The sequence below is a fragment of the Capricornis sumatraensis genome, chromosome X (genome assembly GCF_032405125.1).
Source record: "Capricornis sumatraensis isolate serow.1 chromosome X, serow.2, whole genome shotgun sequence".
Classification (NCBI taxonomy): Eukaryota; Metazoa; Chordata; class Mammalia; order Artiodactyla; family Bovidae; genus Capricornis; species Capricornis sumatraensis.
This window is the reverse complement of record NC_091092.1, coordinates 15662821-15683099: the sequence shown is the minus strand read 5'-3', so window position 1 is coordinate 15683099 and position 20279 is coordinate 15662821. Positions and strand designations below refer to the sequence as shown.

Here is a 20279-nt window from a genome sequence, read left to right as displayed (position 1 = left end):
CCAGCTCCATGAGGTTATCAAACATTTGTCACATTGGAAATGCAATGCTGGACAGCACAGATAGGGTCCCTACTTACACAGAGCTTACGTTCTAATGGGGGGAGACAGAATGTTTAATGTTGAAAGGTAGCATTGTGGTATGATTGGAAGTAACTAGGGGCCACTTGGGGTTGAGTGGCAAGGAAAGGACTCTCTGAGAACAGACAGTTGAACTGAGACTTGGGTGACAAAAAGTGGCCAGCTATCAAAAACATCTCTGGGAAGAGCATTCCAGGCAGAAGTGACAGCTGGGGCAAAGGCCCTGAGGCAGAACAGGTGAATAGATTGAATACCAGTGTGACTGAAGCAGAGTGAGCCAGGGAGAGAGCAGAGGAGAAGAAATCAGAGAGGGTCAGCACCTGGCGGGTCATGTAGTGGGTGGGGGCTTGTAGAAATCCAGCTAGGAATCGTTATCATCATAAAGCAAAGAAGGAAAAAGAAAGTTGGAGAGTTTGGGGGGCTACTGTACAATATCACCTCAGGAACTTGGATCTGACTAACTGGGCCCAGGGGTGTCACTGTAAGGTTTGAATGCTGTGCTGAAAGTGGGGCCTGAAGAAAACAATTCTGAGGGCAGAGTGCAGGGTGGGCATTTTCATCTATCATTACATTGCTGGCAATTGAATTTCTCTCAAATTCTCTGCTTACAGCTACTTCTTTCTCAATGAGTGCAAGGACAGATGTCCAGTGGGACACAGGGTATGTCTAGAGTCTATTTCCAGCCCCATATAGAGAAATGCTCTTGTATTTTATGACTAGAATGTCTACCGATGAGCGAGTGTTTAAGTCACAGTTCCCCAACCAGGTATCAAACTGGCTCTTTAGTGAGGTATGTTGTGGTTTGATTGCTAAGTCATGTCCATCTCTTTGCAACCCCATGGACTGTAGCCCACCAGGCTCCTCCATCCATGGAATTTTCCAGGCAAGAATACCAGAGTGAGTGGGTACCAATCTCCTTCTCCAGGGGATCTTCCCAACCCAGGAATTGAACCCACATCTCCTGCATTGGCAGAAGGATTCTTTACCACTCAGCCAGCTGGGAAGCCTTAGTGAGGCTTAGACGTGACCTAAAAGGGTGCTTGCTTAAGATGACTTTTTATTTCATGTGACTCATGACACCATCAAATGAGATGATTAAGCTGCTCTGATTTATTTGGTTAGTAGGAGTGTGGCTGCGGATTATGTTCCCTGGGCAGCATTGCTTCTTGCTTCACATGGTGCACTAACTTTTTTCTATTTTCTTTTTAATAGGGAGAGAAGAAGCCCTATGGGAAGCCATGTGGGGGCCAAGACTGCAGTGGGGGCTGTAAGTGCTCTCCTGAGAAAGGAGCCAGAGTAAGTTGCTGCTTTCATTGTCGAAAGACAAATAGTCACAGGAGCCGATTTCTGAAGTGTGTATGTTTTCTTTAGAATTAAACTGCTTAGACTTTACTCTCGTGACCTCACGGAGCAAGCAAAGTGATGAGGACCAGCTGGAAGGAGCTTTGCGAACTAATGATAGACAGAACTAGATCGGTCAGTCTCTGAGGGACCGGGAAGAGGTTTCTTTCATTGACTCAAAGCCAAGGTTTCCTCCAGGTTTCATCTGGAGTGTTTCCAAAAGGCAATTAGGTTGTGCATATTATGATATGTTTTAGATACATGTAAATTTCCAAAGCTCATTTATATCCACTTGGTCCTTCCCTACCACTCTGGGGAACAAGTGGTTGGATTGTTATCTCCAGACTAGGGATATGATTCATCCAAAATCAAGGGTATAGGGGAGCCATAAAGTCTAAAGATAGAGGTGACTATACATAAAGAATGATTTATAGCTATTATGTTAAAGCATGGAACATGTTTCATTACATTATGTAATTTATTCAATACATTGTCCTTTAATAGCCATTCCTAGTTCAAACTGTTGTGCAGATTGCAATGAACACAGTGCCTTGACACAGCATTTCTATCAATCCTCTATGCATATGTGATGTATTGCCCTGGATGACTTGTATTTTTGATACCCACTGAAAAAACCCACATCTTCAGTATAACTCAGCCAAAGGATTTAAGGGGCTTCAATCTATAAAACAATAAAATCCAATCTATTAATACATTTTCTGAATTTATGGCCACCCTGTAGAATTCAGATCTTCTGACTTCCAGCATTGTATCTGTACTTTCATCACACTCAAACAAGCCTAACAGCTTACATTGTCAAAGAAAGGTAGCATTAATAGGTCAACCAAACCCTCAAAAACAGCTGAACAGAGAACAGAGTGACCGCTCCACCTCCTCTTTCATTATCTTCCATTTGCAGGAAAGTGAAATGTCAAACTCTGCCAGAATTTGAAGGAAAAGTATAAAAAAGCCATCTCTAAATCAAAACGGGCCAGACCTATTGTATATTAAAGGCACAGACTTAGAGAATCATAAAATATCAGAAAGGAAAGATATCTTCATGAGCTTCTCATCTTAACCACAGTTTGTATAGAGGAAATAGACTCTGAGAAGGAAGACAACTTCCCAGGGTCACACAGCAAATTGATGACAGATTCAGACTATTACCTGGGTCTTTTGATTTCTTGCCTATTTACTTTACCCACTGCTGTCTCCCAGGGAAGTCTTGTTCACTCTAGCCACGAAGGCCCACGTTCTTGCCTCTGATCTACAATCAGGGAACACTTTGGAAAAAAATAGTAATTCTACAACAAATACGTGAATAAGTTCTTAAACAACAGCAAGCAACACAGACAAAGCAAACATCTCCCTTGATGTTCTCGCAGTCCCACAGTTGTCTTTCTGGTCTTTCCTATGTGTGATCAAAGATATGTATGAATATGTATAAAAATATTGGGTTGGCCAAAAAGTTCATTCAAGTTTTCCTATATGATCTTGTGGAAAAACTGGAATGAATTTTTTGGCTAACTCAATAGTTTCATTTTCTGTTTTTCTCCAAAATATAACGGTGTGTGTATATTCTGTGCCTTGTTTGTTTGGTCAAATGATATGTCCTTAAGATCTTTTCCCTCTACCCCACAGTTTAATCTAGCCATTACCCTTTTGGTGAACACTTATTGTTTCCAAATTTCTGCTAGTTTAAAAGTGCTGCAGTGGAAATCCATGAACAGGCCTCATTGTACTCATTTTTAATATAGATACAAAGGATCAGAATTACTAGATATAAGGGCAATGAGCATTTTAAATTTTCAAAGCTACAAGTACCCTACAGATTATCTATTCTAATTTATTTACACTCCCATCAGCATTGTTGTTCAAGAGTGCCCAAGTTTCTGTACCCTTGCCAGCACTTGACATTTTTGCTAATATGGGTGAAAATCATTCCAATTCCTAGACTATATGAAAGCTTAAGCATCTTTTCACATATTCATTGCATGTTTGTATCTCTTATGTGAATTTTCTGGACATATCCTCTCCCTATTTTCCTAAGGGGTGATTCTTATGGATTTATTTTACCCCTGCAAAGATACAGCAAATAAAAATGGCTCAAGTAGAAGCAGATGAGATTTGAAGTTTGACACAGAAGGCCATTTCCTGATGGATTGTGGGGGGTAGGAAGTTGCTCGAACCCTGAGAAACTGAAAAATAGTTCTGAACTGTTTGTGGGGTTGGGGAGAATTTAAAAGTAGAAATTCTGTATATTCTGAACAGAGGTCAGTCCTACACCAGGCGAGCATGCTTATGATGACCTCATTGTTTCACCCCTGGCTGAGATTTTGATCTTTGAAGATGGAAGGCAGTGGATTTCCTCTGTGAGGAACTCTCATCTGGATTCCAAACATCTGGGCCCCTAATCTGGCTTTTCCTTTGAAAACATGAGTGGTTGAAGGGGCGTGGGACGGAGAAAAATAGAATATCATCGCATAGATTTTTTTCTTCAATATTTAAAACACTCGATATCCACACAGTCAAATATGTTCCTAAAAGTTTATTTGTGAAAGCCTGAAGTTTCTGGGAATGTTTGCCGAGGTTCGTGAACCAAACCAAACTGTATTTCTTGAGTCAAGAGCATGGATGTCCTATTTCCCAAGGAGACCAAGAGGCCAGCGCGCGTGGGGCCGATCCAGAGCACGTGGGTGCTTGAAGCTGCCAGAGCAGCCAGGTCTTTTTACTCATCCTCCCTACCCTCCTGCGTTCCCAGGGCCAAGCAGGATTGTTTAAACTGGCCCCAGAACCGTTGACCTTGCAGGGCAGCCCCTCAGTACCCCTTTTGTGCAGATGTCAGAAAGATTTGAGACTGTTTTTCTTAGCCAAGAAGAGGGCCTCATTTGGATTTCAAGCTGTTCCTCTCAAGCTCTGTGGGTTGGGAGTGGAACGGAATGTTGGGTCATCTCTGTGATATGCCACAGCCCTTGGCGGGCCTGCCTCCTGCCTTGGGGAGACATTAAGCACATAGCTTGCTGGGCAGCGTGTATTTTTTCTTTGCCAAAGGCCTCTTGAACTGACTAAGACATTTACACAACACCTAGCACTCCTGTGCGACTAGGATCCAACTCTTTGGGACTTAAGTCATCTCAAACTGATTTCTTGAAGGTATGCCCTACCTGTAAAAAGTCCTTGCCCAACATTTCTGCACCACTTTGTACTTTCCAATGCATCTTTTTCTCAGGGTCTGTATCATAATCTATATGCAACAAATAAGCTGTTAAGTGACTTGTCCAAGGTCACTAGCCTGTCGGTGGCTAAATCAGCCTACTTTAGGAGAATGGCAACTTTTTTTTTTTTCTTTTTGGCTGTGCAGGATCTTAGTTCCTTGACCAAAAATCAAACCCATGCCCCCTGTTGTGGAAGCGCAGAGTCTTAACCACTGGACCACCATGGAGGTCCCGAAAATGGCAAAGTTAAAAATGACATGCCTGGTAATGTTACATAAAGATGTTCTCCCCATCTCCCCTGGACATTTAAATTTGGATTTAATCTTTGTCTTCCAGCTTTCTTTCATGTTTTTATCTGGAAGAAACATTCTTTTTTTTCCATATTTTATTTTTTAAAAACTTTTTATTTTGTATTGGTATGGAGCCGATTAACAATGTTGTGATAGTTTCAGGTGGACAGCAAAGGGACTCAGCCATACATATACATGTATCCATTCTCCCCCAAACTCCCTTCCCATCCAGGCTGCCACATAACATTGAGCAGACTTCCCTGTGCTGTTCAGTAGGTCCTTGTTGGTTATCCATTTTAAATATAGCACTGTGTATGTGTCCATCCCAAACTCCCATACTATCCCTTCTCCCAAGCAACCATAAGCTCATCTGTAAGTCTGTGAGTCTCTTTCTGTTTTGTGAGTTCATTTGTATCATTTCTTTTTAGATCCCACATATAAGGGATGTCATATGATATGAAAGAAACATTCTTTTGAGTTATATTTTTTTTTTCTTCTGCCATTGGATTGATCAAATCATTGTAGGTTGACATTTCCATCCCTTGCCCGTTTTTCCCTCCTGGATTTGAAAGCTGTCCCTGCATTATACTCCATCAGTGTGTTTTCTGAGTTGGGAGCAGACAGGACTGCTGGTTTTGTTCTAAGCCTACTATTCCTTACTAACATTTCAGAATTTTCCATTTAAACAGTGTTCTGGTGTTTGCGTACAGAGTGGAGAGCTCCTACTTATTTGTGCATTATTGCAGAAAATCTCAAACCATGGGAAATGTTTGGATGCCCCCAGATAAGGGCTGTTGGCCCCTCTTTTTTGGGCAGGAAGCTGTGTCCTGGCTAGAGAGCTGATGCGGCTAGCCTGAGTTTCACGTGAAACAGCCCAGGTTTCTTAATTCTTTATCTCTGGCTTGCATCATGCTGCTTCTTTGGCACGAAGTGTGTTTCCCATGAATTCCAGAGCTCAGATGCATTCACCACCAGCCCTTAAATTTACTCTCCTCCTGCAAACAGCTGGCGTTCCCTGTGTCAGCTGACTGGTGCCATGGCTACCGAGAGGCTGTTTCTTTTTTTTTTTTTCCCTGAATCAGGGCATTGCTGTGCACATCTTTCCCTTCTCTCTGGGTGCCCTCCCCCACACCCGTGCCCCGACTCACTATTACAACAGACACTGTGGTCCTTAACCTCTGTGGGTCCAAAGCGACAGCAATTCATGCACATGACCTCCTGGGGTGGCCAGACCTTGTTCCAGTTACCTGTGCTCAGGCATCTTGCCTTCATTGCCCACTGACTCCTCATCCCTGTGCAGGCTGGCCTCACTGCTCACACTGGTCACCACTAACCCGCCTGTTGCCAAAAACAATGGACGCTTTTCATTCTTATCTTCTTTGATTTCTCTGCTGCACGAGACACCTCCTTCTTTCCTGAAACACTCTGTGCCCTTGGATGTCATCATGCTTTGCTCTCCCAGTTCTTCCCTATTCCAACTGGAACTCCCCAGGGTTCTACCCTCATCCTACTTCTCTTCTCACTGTAGCTCTCTCCCAGGAAAAGTGAAAGTGTTAGTCACTCAGTCGTGTCTGACTCTTTGCGACCCCACGGACTGTAGCCCACCAGGCTCCTCTGTCCATGGGGATTCTCCAGGCCAGAATACTGGAATGGGTTGCCATTCCCTTCTCCAAGGATTTCAGCTACCACCCATACAATGATAGATATTCAGTCTCTAGCTCTAGCTCAGACCTTTCTCCATAGCTTCAGGTCAGCACTGTCAATTTCTTGCTGGATATCTCTGCTTAGAGTTTCACTGGAACCATAAACATGTATCACACAGAATTCAACCACTAACTTCCACCAGACATGATATTTCCTAAGTCCTACCTATTTCTTCCCCATCTCAGTGCATGGCCCCACCAAGCACTCCATTGCTCAAGCTGGAAATCCCAGAACCATTCTTAACTTCTTTTTCTTTCCCCCACTATCACCTCCATTTCATCATCAAATCCCATCTATTTATCTTTCTAAATCAAGGTCAGAAAATCCACCCACGTTTCTCCATACCTATTTCTTCAATCCAGAGCTGTATAGTTTCTTGCCTGAGCTCCCATAATGGTCTCCAGACTGCTCTCCCATCCTCCAGTCCCACTGTTTCCCATCCATTTGCTACTCTGCTGTCATCATCTTTCTAAAACATAAATATGATCACGAAAATCTTGCTGAAAATCTCTCAATGGCTCCCCATAGATCTCACAATAAAATCTTAACTCTAGCAGGCTTATCAAGGCCTCCATGGCAGGCCCTTGACTTCTCTTCAGCATTCTCCTTCATCACAAGGAGCCTCCCTCTTCAGAAAAAGACACAAGACAAAACCATACACAAAAATGGACTATTTACAGCTCACAGTACCTGCTGTTATTTAATGTGCTCCAGGTTTTAGACCTGCCACTCCCTTTACATGTCATTCTCCTTTGTCTGTGCTTCCGCTAGCTCTGTCTTTTCTCTGCTGACTTGCTTCTATCTGCCCATCCTTTGAAACTGAACACAGACTTCACCTCCTGAGAAGCTCTCCATGATAAACAGTTATCCACTCTTCTCATCCTGAATTACAGCAATCTAATGATTTGTCTGCTCTCCATTATCTTTATGAACTCCTTAAGGGCAAAGACTTGGTGTCCTTAGACTCTACAGGGGCAGTAGGCGCTTACAAACTGTTTCACAAAGGTCTGACCAACCAACCAGCCAATTTGTTTGGGTATGGTTCCAGCCTTGCTCATCTGAATTAGCTCTTAAGTTGCTATGAAGTAGATGAGAGTCTCTTCTAGGGAGGAATCCATTCTGCTAAAAGAAGGCAGGGAGCCAGGGCAGTCATTTCCATAGCTCTTCTCAGTCCTGTTCACTGTAAGAATTGCAGCTCCTTCCCACACTCTGGTTCCCATAGCCTGCTTTGGGATTCTGCTCTACCTAACTCCTCTGGGTTTTTGATCTTGACTGCTTCTTCTGCCTGATTGCTTCTTTCTCTGTGTCTAGCAATGCCAGAAACTTGGCAAAATGCTGTTGTTTAACTACCAGAACTCATTCTTTTTCCAAGGTAAGGACCTCTTCATGAATAATTGTGAGTAAAAGATAATTGCACACTTTCTTTTTGGCATTGCTTTCCACCACCCTTCTCTCCACCAAACCTTTTGCTTACAGCCTCGTAGCCTTATGCAGTGTCGATGGTCTTCAGTTGCCCTTGCTCTTCCTTGTGGGGATAACGGGAAAGTATCTGTGCAGGGAAGTAGCCACAGGGTGTTTAAAGGTAGGGGGGGGAGGTTAAAAAAAAAAACAAAGATCCCTGTGTATTTTAAATATAGTTATTTAGGTCAAGGATAATTGATGATAATGTTAAAAGTCAGTGTCTCTGCCCTGAGTCAAGATGCAGTCGCAGACCAGCAGATGTTTGTGGTTATCTTAATCCTCTCTTTGATCACACAGGGACAGTATGGGATTTATGGAATATATTATCTGTACTAGTGAGGGAGGCTTCTGTTAGAGAGGAGCCAAGGAGCTGGAGGAGGAGATAAATGCACAGCTGTGGAGTCAAGGGCACTGCCTTAGATACCCATAAACAGTGCCAGGCCTGAGCTCTGCCAACTGGATGACATTAAGCTGGTGCTTCCCCCTCTCAGGGTCCCAGTTTAACCATCAATAAAGTGAGGGGTTTGGGCGGGGTGATCTCAAAGAACTTACCTGCTCTGATGACCCAAGTCAGACCCTGTGTTACCATACCGTGAGAGTTCCTTGCCCCTAAAGTGTCTTATCGCACTTTCTAGTGTTGCAGTGAGATATGGAGGGCCATGTTTGACAGTGTTTCACCTTCTGGAGGGGTGTCTTGGCAGCTGCCTCAGACGGAAATCACTTGCCATGGCTTTTTACTTCCGATGCTGGAAGCGCCTAACAGCTGAAGTTGCTCCCCTGCAGGAATGCGCTGTGCTCTCCTCCTCGGCCATCTGGCTGGTGTGATATGAAGAGACTCACAGGGATGTCGCCTTGCCACAACCTCCCCCCGCTCCCGATATCTTCCCTGTCTGGCCAGTTTGCAAGTCTAGCTTTAGAGACCCACTCCTTATGTTAAGCATGGCTGTATCTTTGCATTGCTTGAATCTGTTGCTAGGCTTCTCTGATAAGAGGAGGCAAGCTTATCCTGAATACCTGGGGAGGAGCGGTGTGCACAAATCTTCAGGGACTTCTCAGTTTCCTTGTGCTGCCCTGTTCAGCCATATATCAGAGACACTGGATATCAAGACATGGGTGAGCATCTCACCCACCGATGTGCGACATGGTTTCTCCTCCTGGAGTCTGCCTTCCTCTTCCCTCCCCAGCCACATACAGAAAGTCCCCTACACACAAGCAAGTTGCATTCCAAGAGTGCATGGTAAGTCCAATTTGTTCATACGTCCAACAGAGTTAACCTAGGTACTCAAATACAATTGGCTAAGTGGTGCTGTACTGTCATAGGCTAATTATACTTTTCACCCAAATAATACACGAAAAACAGGTAAACATAAAGATAAAGAAAAAATTTTTAATCCTACAGTACAGTACTTTGAGAAGTACAGTAGAACAGTACAACAGCTGGCATACTGGGGGCCGGCATCAAGTGAACAGGTAAGAAGAGTTACTGAGTGGAGGAGGGAGAGGAGGTGGGAGATGGTAGAGCTGAAGGATGCCAGCAGTAGAGATGGAGGGCAAGCTGCAATTTCACTTACACCTGGTGTTGATGTATTGCACGTTTGCATTTTTGAAAGTTCACAACATGAAGGTTCATATGTAATGGACCTACTGTAATCCTCTCTCCTCTTCTTGCTTTTTTCTGATCTCTAACTTGCTTCTTTCTTCTTCCTGGCTTCCCTCCCTCTGGCTCTAGCATCGCTAGCTCTGCATCACTCGTTCTCATTTTCCCTACCATGGCCTCCTGACCTCAGTTACTTCCCTCTGCTTTCGGTGGCCTGGGCTTGCTTCCTGTGTTGCCAGTCCCAGTTTTTTCTTCTCTTGGAGCAGGCATGATAGTAGCAAGAGATGGGAAAGAGAGGCTGAGATGTACTTTACAGAGGAGTTGCACTTCTCCAGAGATTCTAAATCTCAACTTGTGGATCAGTGGTCTCCAGAATTGGTGGGGGTGAGGGAAGAGGAGGTTGACACAATCAGTCCACTGTACAATCAGCATAAAAGAAAATATTATGACTTCTATTTCTATTTAAATTGAAAATGTCCAGAAAGAAACTAACATTTGGATTTAAATGATTTAATTTATGTAAAGTGCTTAAAACAGTATGTAGTACACTGAGAGCTATCTAAATATTAGCTATTATTATCACACTATTCAGCCTTTCAAATATGTAATACACATATTGCTGCTGGTACCCTCTGTTACATATGCTTTGTAAGGTATTCTGAGGGAAGAATGGGAGCCCACAGGTGGAAGGGTTGACCCTGGGCCCCTTACTTTTTTTTCCTGAATGTATACCAGAGATACTGCTATCTCCTTGGGTCCAGTTAAGCGGATTTCTGGATTATACTGTCTAACTACATTGGCCCTCACAAAATGGGCAAGTGACTTAAGAAGATTCCTGCAAATAAGCCATGTATTGAAGGTAATGCCAATAATGTAAGAACATGAAAAAGGCAGCACTCACGTTTCTCTTACTCCTCGAATGAATTTTTCCATCAGCCTCACTGTGAGGGAAAACCCATGACAACCTAATCATATGTGACAAGAAGCCAGCAAAAATGTAATTCAGGGCTAATCAAAAAGACTACATGAAATATGGATTTATGCTCATTGTCAGTAATGAAAGATCTTGCCCTAAGCCCATATGGTGCCTTGAAATATTAGCTAATGATATAATGAAGCCATCACAATTAATAAGACATTTGACATACCATATATTTCATCTTTATCTCATTTTCTGTTTATTGTGCTTGTTTCATAATATATATTGTGTACATATATACATATATGCAGAATAGGACATGTATATAATTCATATAATTACTAATAATATAGAGTGTACACATATAAAGCATGCTATATTTTTTTAACTGCAAAGCATGCAAACAGGAAGACAGCCATATAACCAACTTTAGAGCCTCACCTTAACAATTGTATAGAAAATAAAGAAATGGGGATGTCAGGAGTTGGGAGAAGTGAGACAGCAGAGAAATTTTAAGATCATAAAATCTCAAACCTGGGAGACTGGATCCAAGCCCCCAGTGGAACATCATAGTTTATAAAAGGCTTTCCCAGCATGCACATGAATGCTCTTTCCCTCTTTTTAAACATGAAGACTTTTGGAAGAAGCCATTTCAGAGAGGTGAAGAGACTTTCCCAAGGTCCCTTGCGAGTAGCATAGCAGAGATTTGAATCAATTATTCTATCCCCTCTGCTTGGTGTTCTTTCTACCATGTCAGATGTCCTCTTAATTTCATGGCCGTAATCAGCTGAGCTCATCATGGTCAGATTGTTATGAATGGTAGAATACTTGTAGTGGAGAAGATCTGCCAAAGAAATGTAGACCATAAATCTATCATCCTGCCCCCACCTTGTGAGAAATAACCCCTGACCGCATGTATAGCATCTGTTTATATCCTTGTCTGAGTTTTAAAATGTTTTCCTAGTATCTCAGTCTTTTAAAAGTTACAAGAACTGAAACCCATGCATAAGGAAAGCCTGGTTTTCATCTGTGATTACAAGTCTTCTGAGGCATTACATCAATTTTTACAGCTCTGAAACAGGTCTGTCCCTTTATGTAGGCCACTCACTGTATAGAAATTCTCTGCAATGAAGTTAGAAATGTGTATGGATGAAACAACCAACTATACGTCAAGGAAATAATATGGTGTCTGTTCTGAGAAAACTTGCATTAATGGAAGTCTTCCAAGAATGTTTAAGAAAATTAATTGCATGGCATCTCTCCTAATCTATAGAAGTCGATGGGAAAAAATGTGCATTGCTTTGCAGAAATTTGCCTTGCTGTCATCTTTTCAAAAAAGCGTTTATTTTAACAAATAAAGCAGATGGCCAATTATTTAATGACCACCTTTACTTACAGAGGTAGAGGTCCTAGGCTATGTTCTATGTTTTATTTTTCTCTTTGTGTTGCATCAGGTTCAAGCCCACTAGACAAACTTTTAAGGAAACACTCTGGAGAATATAGACATATTACAAGTACCAGACTTAAGGAGACTATACACACACACACACACACACACACACACACACACACACCTGCTAGCAACAGCAACAGCCCTTAATTATACAGCATTACACGATCTGATTGAAAGTCTGAATGGCAGAACACAAGTCCTCAGAAGGAGGTATTGGTATGGACTGGAATGAATTTAAACAAACTCTTTTTTTAAATTATCATGACAAAAATGTTTCTTTAGGAAGATGAATGTGGTGGGGGCTGTGCAGAATGGCTTAGAGTTAGAGACACGATAGGCAGATAGAATGCTATCTACTTTTAGAGCTTATGAGGCATGTCACAAATCCCCTAGCACAACAGAATGGAAACTTTGCATTTTCTGCTGCTGAGATTCTATCTTTAAATGATTCTCTGCAACCTTGAATACCCACACAGAGACACATACACATTCAAGGTGTATTTGATGACAAAGGCTTATCTTCATTTTTAGGTGAAAGTATCACCTTCACCTTTGGGGCTTCCCAGGTAGGGCACAGCAACCCATTCCAGTACTCTTGCCTGGAGAATCCCATGGACTGAGGAACCTGTGGGCTACAGTCCATGGGGTCACGAAGAGTCAGACACAATTGAAGCGACTTTGCACACGCACACACACACATCACCTTTTTATCTTTTTAATTAACTGAAAGATGGTACTAGTTCCTTTTCACCACATTCATCTCACTCCTTGGAAACCAGTATCTCCATTGATTAGTCCCTGCTATTTCCAACTGAGAAAACTCATCCCCAAACCAAGTGGGATCAGCAGCTCTGAAATGATCCTATTTTGATCACAGAAACGACCGTATGATGCTTCTTTGTCAGATGCTAAAGGCTCCAACAGTTACTATGATGCCCAGCAAGAAAGGCCAGCTCAGTGGGTTCTGAAAGAGCTTCTGTTTCCTACTTGATACATTTCATCGTGGTAGTTATGAGTGAATGGTAGTATTTGAGGAATCATGAAATAAAGAAGTCGTTGGTTCATAGAAAACAGATCTTAAAGCTTGGTCAGCAGAGAAATCTACAGAAAGCCTTCGAATGGTGCCCTTATCCTGATTACCAGTTGGGACGTTAGCAGGCTCTGTGGACTTAGCACTTGATTTTGCTTACAGTCAAATGACAGCTTTTACAGTTTTTGGACGGTTAAGTTTTACTCCTTAATTTTTGAAAAGCCAAAGGAAAAAATGCTCATTCCTTTAGACCCCAGGAAGATTAATGTATATGTTTGGTTCTGAGCCATATCAAAGAAACCATGGTCTCTGTCCCTGTACATGTCTTTGCTAGTTCAAGTAATTGGAGCGACTTGGCATTCCACTGCTTTAGTTGGGTTCCTCTTGGATCTGACACCAGTCAGTGGTTGCAGCCCCCTTCATATGTTGCTGGGGGAATGCCAGTAAAGCTATGAGCAAACCAGGGAGCTGGGGAGAAACAGGCTGTGGGGCCCAGAATGGAATGAGGGGTAACCAGGTTTCAGGAGCCAGATTTCCCCAGAGAGAGACAAAAAGAAAGCAAACAAAAGGAAGAGACAGGTCTAAACAGGCACCCCAGACAGGGCCCCTGTGCTGTAAGAACAGAGCCTTAAACTTCACAAAGCTCAGGAAGGGAAGGGAGCCAGGGGTTAAACACAGCCTTTGCAATTCACTTGAAGAATGATTAACTGAACACACATAGAAAAGCCACACATGTTCATATAGAGCAATATTTATTATTCTTAAAACCCACTTAGACACTCCATGAATTTAGAAATCTACCTAAACCTGTAGATCCACATAGATATTAATATTGATCCTCAGAAACCCCGAGGGTACACACCCTTAGAAACACAGACTCAAAGCGGCTCAGCAGCACAAAAATACCGGGAGTCCCACCATGCCTAACAGCGGGCTGGTTTTTGAGGCATGCGACAGAGTTTAATGAACTCATAAAATCCAGTACTGGCACCTGGGCCCAAGCCTCCAGTGACTGGCACCAGAGTAAGAAAAATGAACCTCTCTTTGAATTTTACCTACCAAATCAAGTCCAAACCTAGCTCTAGCTCTAAGAGCAGGATGGAAGCCTGTCTCCTCCATCTCACCCTGTGTGAAATGAGGAGCCAGGCTTGAAGGCCTCCCAGGTCCCTCAGAGGAAGCAGGGCATGCAGTGTGGCCCCCTCCTTCCCCACAGGCTCATTTACAGCCTAACGACAAACAGTGCCCAGACCCACAATTTGACCAGCCCCCACGGGATCTCCCTTATGCCCAGCTATCCCGGAGGAACTTGATATCCTGGGGGCTTGGCACTGGCTCTTCACACAGTTTCCAGAAGTTCCTGCTCCTCGGGGCCCACCCAGCCCAGTGCCCGCTCCCACACCCAGCCCAGTGCCCACTCCCACACCCAGCCAGCCCCAGGGGCCTGGTGGCTCTCCAAGGGGACCTCTGGGGTCGGTTCACAAGGCTGCCTCCGAGGGGAGGAGGCTGGCCTGGCCCGGAGGAGATGGTGTCTCTGGCAGGAGACACAGAATTGCCTCCGCAGCCAGAGAGGGCGGCCCAGGGCAGCCTTGAACCACTGACCCACCACCCCACCGCATTCACGGCCCAAATCCAGTGGCCGCCGGCATTTACCAATGGGAGAATCCAGTTGGGAAGAAGCAAACAGGAAAACAAACACAACCTGGGAACTTTGGACCAGCTTCCAAACTGAAAGTCCTCAAAGATCCCTTGTCTGACCCCTTGCAAAAAAAGGCCCTCTCATGAAAAAATGGGGGACCCTTAGACTCCAGGATGCAGAGCCAGAAGCGCCTCAGGAATCCTGCAGTCCAACCATTTAATCTTATGTATGGGGGTCCAGAGTGAGGAAGAGACGCAAACTCTAGGAAGTTTTCCTTGATTATGAAGGCCAGGTGTGTGTGTGTGTGTGTGTGTGTGTGTGTGTGTGTGTGTGTGTGTGTGAGAGAGAGAGAGAGAGAGAGAGAGAGAGAGACTATCTGAGCTGCAATCCTGAACCATGGAACTTGTGAGCAGGTATGCCTTCACCCCAGTGACCAGATATTTTTCCCACTGCCCAGGGATCCACAGGTACTCAGAACAGGGGTGGGAAAATTTTCCATCTTGGTAGTACAAGAAATTACAGTGGTTGAGAGCACAGGTTTTAGAGCCAGATCTTTTAAAAGCCCATCTTTTAAGATCTGGCTCTATTATGTACTAGATATGTAAGGTTTACCCTGTGGTTCTCAACCAGGGGCAGTCTCACCAACCAAGGAACATTTGGCCAGGTATGGAAACATCTTGGGTTGCCATAATTGGTGGGGTGCTACTGGCATCTAGTCGATAGAGAACCGAGAAGCTGGTAAACATCCTATGTTGCACAGGACAGTCCCCTACAACATGGAATTATCTGACACAACAGGTCAATAATGTCAAAGAAACCCTGGCAAAACCAATACAATATTGTAAAATAAAAAATAATAATAATACTAAATAAAAATTCAAAAAATTTAAAAAAGTTCATAACGTGGAAAAAAAAAGAAACCCTGTGTTAGGCAAGTAATTATCCTGAGCTTCAGTTTCTTCATCTGTGACCTGGAGTAATAGTGACTATCCCACAAGGTTGTTATAATAATTAAATAGACTAAAATGTATAAAAACAATTAGTGTAGTGCCCGACACAAAGTGCTCTACTAATTATTAGCTGTTAGTTCCTCAAACTGTCCCTTAACTCCACCTTCTCTTATAGTTATCGGTGCATACCTCTATTCTCCTTACAGCATAACTCTTTGAAATAGTTGTTTATACTCAAGATCTCCACTTTTGACATTCTCTCTCAAATCCACTGTAATCAGGCTTCCTTGCCTTTGCTCCTATCTTATAAAGGTCACCAATGACATCCACTTTGTTAATTGCAACACTCATGTCTCAGTCTTTGTCTTACTTGACCTGCCACCAGCATTTGAAATGGCTTTCACCCTTTCTTTCTTGAAAAACTTTCTTTGCTTGGCTTCCAAGACAGCACTCCTTTGATTCTCCACCTACCTTGATGTAGAAAGCTTTGCTCCAACAGGAAAGGGACTTGGTCTGATTTGTTTTGTTTTGTTGAATGAATGAATTAATGAATACTATTTATTGTAAGGATTAAATGAGATCATGTATATAAACTACTGAGTGCGCATCAAGCACGTAATAAATGGCCCCCGTTACCAGTACTACTGCAGTTATTACCACTGATATTTTTGCTATTATTATCATTCTCCCTTCCTGGGCTATGAGCCTTGTGAGCATGGATTAACATTTAGCTTATCTTGATCTTTTCTTATATGGAGCTTTATTCAATAAAGAAGAGTATATATCCAAACTTGGATATCTATATCCAGAAAACAGTTTGCTATGGATGAGAGTAGCTGATGAAGGCATGAGCCTAGAGCAGGGCGTTAGAAGAGAAATAGGTTTGAAAGAGCTTGATTGGGGGTGGGGTGGATGGCTAGAGTCTCATAGGCATCCAAAGGGAGTCACACTTAAGCCACGTCTACTCCCCTCTTCATAAATGATGGGATCATAAAAGGTAGGGAGTAGCAGTTCTCATCCATTAATCATCTCAATTCTTTCCCTCCCAGGTATGGGGGAGAAGCAGGACTGTAGCCAAATGTTAGCATGAACAGGGCTTATCTGTTGGGTTTGACAGAGTAAGCAAAATAAATTCACTTGACTCATAGTACTGGTTGAACTTCATTTTCAGTCGTCTTGAACTTTGAGCAACTTTGTACCCTAATCAACTCCTATTAGCATCTGTACAAATCTGCAAGTGGCATTTATATTAGCCTGAAAATTTGTACACTTAGGGATCATTGTTAGGAAAAGTACACAATCCAAATTATATTAGAAAACTTGTGAATGCTCAAAACATCTATTAGGTGTTACTGATCATTCTAATAACATAATTTGGCAGCATTTTGAGTGAAAATGAGATAATAACCAAATAGTCTATTTGAACCAAGATTCTTTTTTCCATTAAAAATAGAATGTCTCGTTTTTATAATATTCATGCTATTAACTACTGCCAATTGTGGCAGTAAGTAATGGCTAGCTGTTCCTTTCTTTCCTTCACCATCTACTCCAGACAGAATGCCCACACATTGGACCCTAAGAGATACTATTAAATAAAACCCATATGTTTTCAGTCCCTGACCATCCAAAACCTACACTCCTGCTCACTTGCATTATAGCTCATATGCAGTAACCGATGTGCTTTACAGATGGGTTAGCCTATCTGAACTTTTCCGGATGGGACCTGCCCAGGTGCAGAGAAAAGTTGTAACCTGGTTTACATCAACTGACCAGATTTTTTTTAATCCACGAAACCCAAACCTTTGACTTCAAAAGGGATTATATTAATACAACTTTATTTTCAAATCAGCACTTATTTTCTTTGAGTTTGAACTTGCCATCAACTCAAAGATCTTCTAAAAATTAACTGTTTGAAAATTTTCTAAACTTTTTTGAACAGTCTTGTTTTTTAAGGGTTCCTATAGGCACTTAATAAATACACAAGTGACATAAAAGCCACCATGATTTTCCAACTGACTGGGCTGTTGGCGACTTTCAGAAGTTCTACTATTATTTGTCAAAGATCCTCCAATATCCATCTGGGTCCACAGATAGCCAGGCTCTTGAAAGAAGTGTTGATAGAGCCCATGGTGGGTGGGTGAGGGTTGTGATTCACTCTGGAAAGATGACCCAGCTGCCCCAAGTCCCCTGAGTCTCCTATAGATGCCAAATGAGCTCCTAGCCTAGTAATCCCATCTGTGATCTAAATGTATCCAGAAACCACCCATTCATCTCCTCATCTTGACTAATGTGCTCACAGAGACATATTTTTCCTAAGATATAGGAATTGCTCTCAGAGCTATCAGAGAAAATGATTGTCATCTTTTTAATCATTGTCATCACAAAAATAACATGTAACAATGAGATAATAGTAGTTATTACCTTTTAAAACATGTTTACTCTGTGCCAGGCATTGTGCTGGGTATTTTATATATGTCATCTCATTTAATATTTTCAATGAGTTATAAATATCATGGATGGTTGCCCAACCATCACCACTCTAATTACATTTACATTTCATCACCCTGTCTCAGTTAATTTTCACAGTAGCCTTGGGGAGTAGGTATTTCTTTTAAACCCCATTTTACAGATAGGGAAACAAAGATTTAGAGAGGTTAAGTTTTTTGCCAAGTTCCCACAGCATGTGAGTAGTGGAGCTGAGAGTCAAAGGCTAATCTCTCTGGGCCACAAACCCGTACCTCTTTCTATCCCCTTGCTGGTCCTTTATTTGTACCATAGTGCATTATAGGCTCCACTAACAGGGACACCAAAGGGAAAAATTGTAACTTTCTTGTTTTTCTCTTCCACTTCTTGCCCTCCTCTCCTTTATCTCTCATGGAATTGATGGCTTTGGTATCCCTAGCAACCACCTTCCTCCCCCCACACTGCCTTCATATACATCCGAATATACAACACACAGTTCCCCTGTCAAAATCTCTTCTCAACTAGTGATCTGAATTTGCATTGAAGGTCTTAAAGACTTATAAAACCAACTTGTTTTACCCTCTTACTCCCACCTTCCCCACGCCATACAACATGTAGGATCTTAGTTCCCCAAACAAGAATGGAACCCATGCCTCCTGCTTTGGAAGCACAGAGTCTTAACCACTGGACCTCCAGAGAAGTCCCTGTTAACTCTCTTAGGTCTACTTTGTTTAACAGAATTTCCCAGGTGTCTCAATGGTAAATAATCAGCCTGCCAAATCAAGAGACTCAAGAGACGTGGGTTAAATCCCTGAGTCAAGAAGATCCCCTGGAGGAGGAAATGCAACCTATTCTACTATTCTTGCCTGGAAAATCCTACAGACAGAAAAGCTTAGCAGGCTACAGTCCATGGGGTGACAAAGAGTTTGACATGACTGAATGATTGAGCACACAAACATAAGCCATCATTTAGGACAGTGATATGAACATAACTTTTGGCATCAAGCTTAGATTTTAAGTTCTGGTTTCCCCATGCTAAATATGTTACTCTGGGCAGTTCACCCCTGTGAGCCCCAGTTTCCTCAGCTATAAAATGCAAATAATAATAGTACACTCAGGACTTCCCTGGAAGTCCAGTGGTTAAGACCTCCAATGCAGGAAGCATGGGTTTGACCCCTGGTCAGGGAGCTAAGATCCAACCTGCTATGTGGCATGGACAAAAATAATAATAATAGTAGTACACACATCACAGGACTATGCAAGCTGAATGACATATACATTCCAAATGTACAATGCAATGCCTTGAAACAGTGCATGAATGCTAAGTCGCTTCAGGAGTATCTGACTCTGCGACCTTATGGGCTGTAGTCCGCCAGGCTCCTCTGTCCATGGGTTTCTCCAGGCAAGAATACTGGAGTGAGTTGCCTTGCCTTCCTCCAGGGGATCTTCCCTACCCAGGGATCGAACCCGTGTCTCTTATGTCTCCAGCGTAAGAGAACCTGGCAGCCAGGTTCTTTACCACTCACGCCACCTGGGAAGCCCTTGAAATAAAGTACATACTCAGTAAATGGTGGTAGTTATTTTGGTGACTTCAGCAAATGGGTAGAATAGGGAATTATAGAGTACCTGTCAAGATATATGGCCTGGAATCTCTTTAATCTCTTTTTTTAAAGCATGTATTATGCAAGGAAATGAATGATAGTTTGCCAGGCAATATACCAATCAAGTTAAATAGTTCCTGCAAATTCTTGCCAGTTTAATCAACTAAAAGCATAAAGATCCCCTTTAGCGTTAAATCTCTGCTTTCCTCACAGCAGTCATAGCATTTCCCTCTTTAAGAAACTACACTGATTCCCTATTGTCATCAAAAAGCAAAACTTGACTTGAAGATATTGAGCATAGCCAGGAGTGGTACAGTGTCTGGTTGGGTCCAACATGCCTGAGAGATCAAGTAGTCCTGGCAGACCCCACGTGGTGGGATAGAGGTCGAAGGCCCAAATATAGTTGAGAGTATAACCTATGGGCTATTTTAGAGTTAGTAGGTTAAGATGAGAATCTGGAATATAGATTTTAAGCCAGGTTAGCAGGTTAGGGTTTAGGTCACTCCCAACATACAATCCAAACAGGAGCTGGGTGAGCAGT

The 20279-nt window shown here is 42.7% G+C and overlaps 1 protein-coding gene across 1 annotated transcript in view; it reads left to right on the top strand.

Moving 5' to 3' along the window:
* The first annotated feature begins 799 nt into the window (after nucleotides 1-799).
* COL4A6 (collagen type IV alpha 6 chain) overlaps nucleotides 800-20279 on the top strand; it is a 189400-nt gene continuing 169920 nt past the window's right edge. The window contains exons 1-2 of the mRNA XM_068962536.1: nucleotides 800-868; nucleotides 1291-1374. Coding sequence (XP_068818637.1) covers nucleotides 800-868; nucleotides 1291-1374 — 153 coding nt within the window. The remainder of the gene's footprint in view (nucleotides 869-1290; nucleotides 1375-20279) is intronic.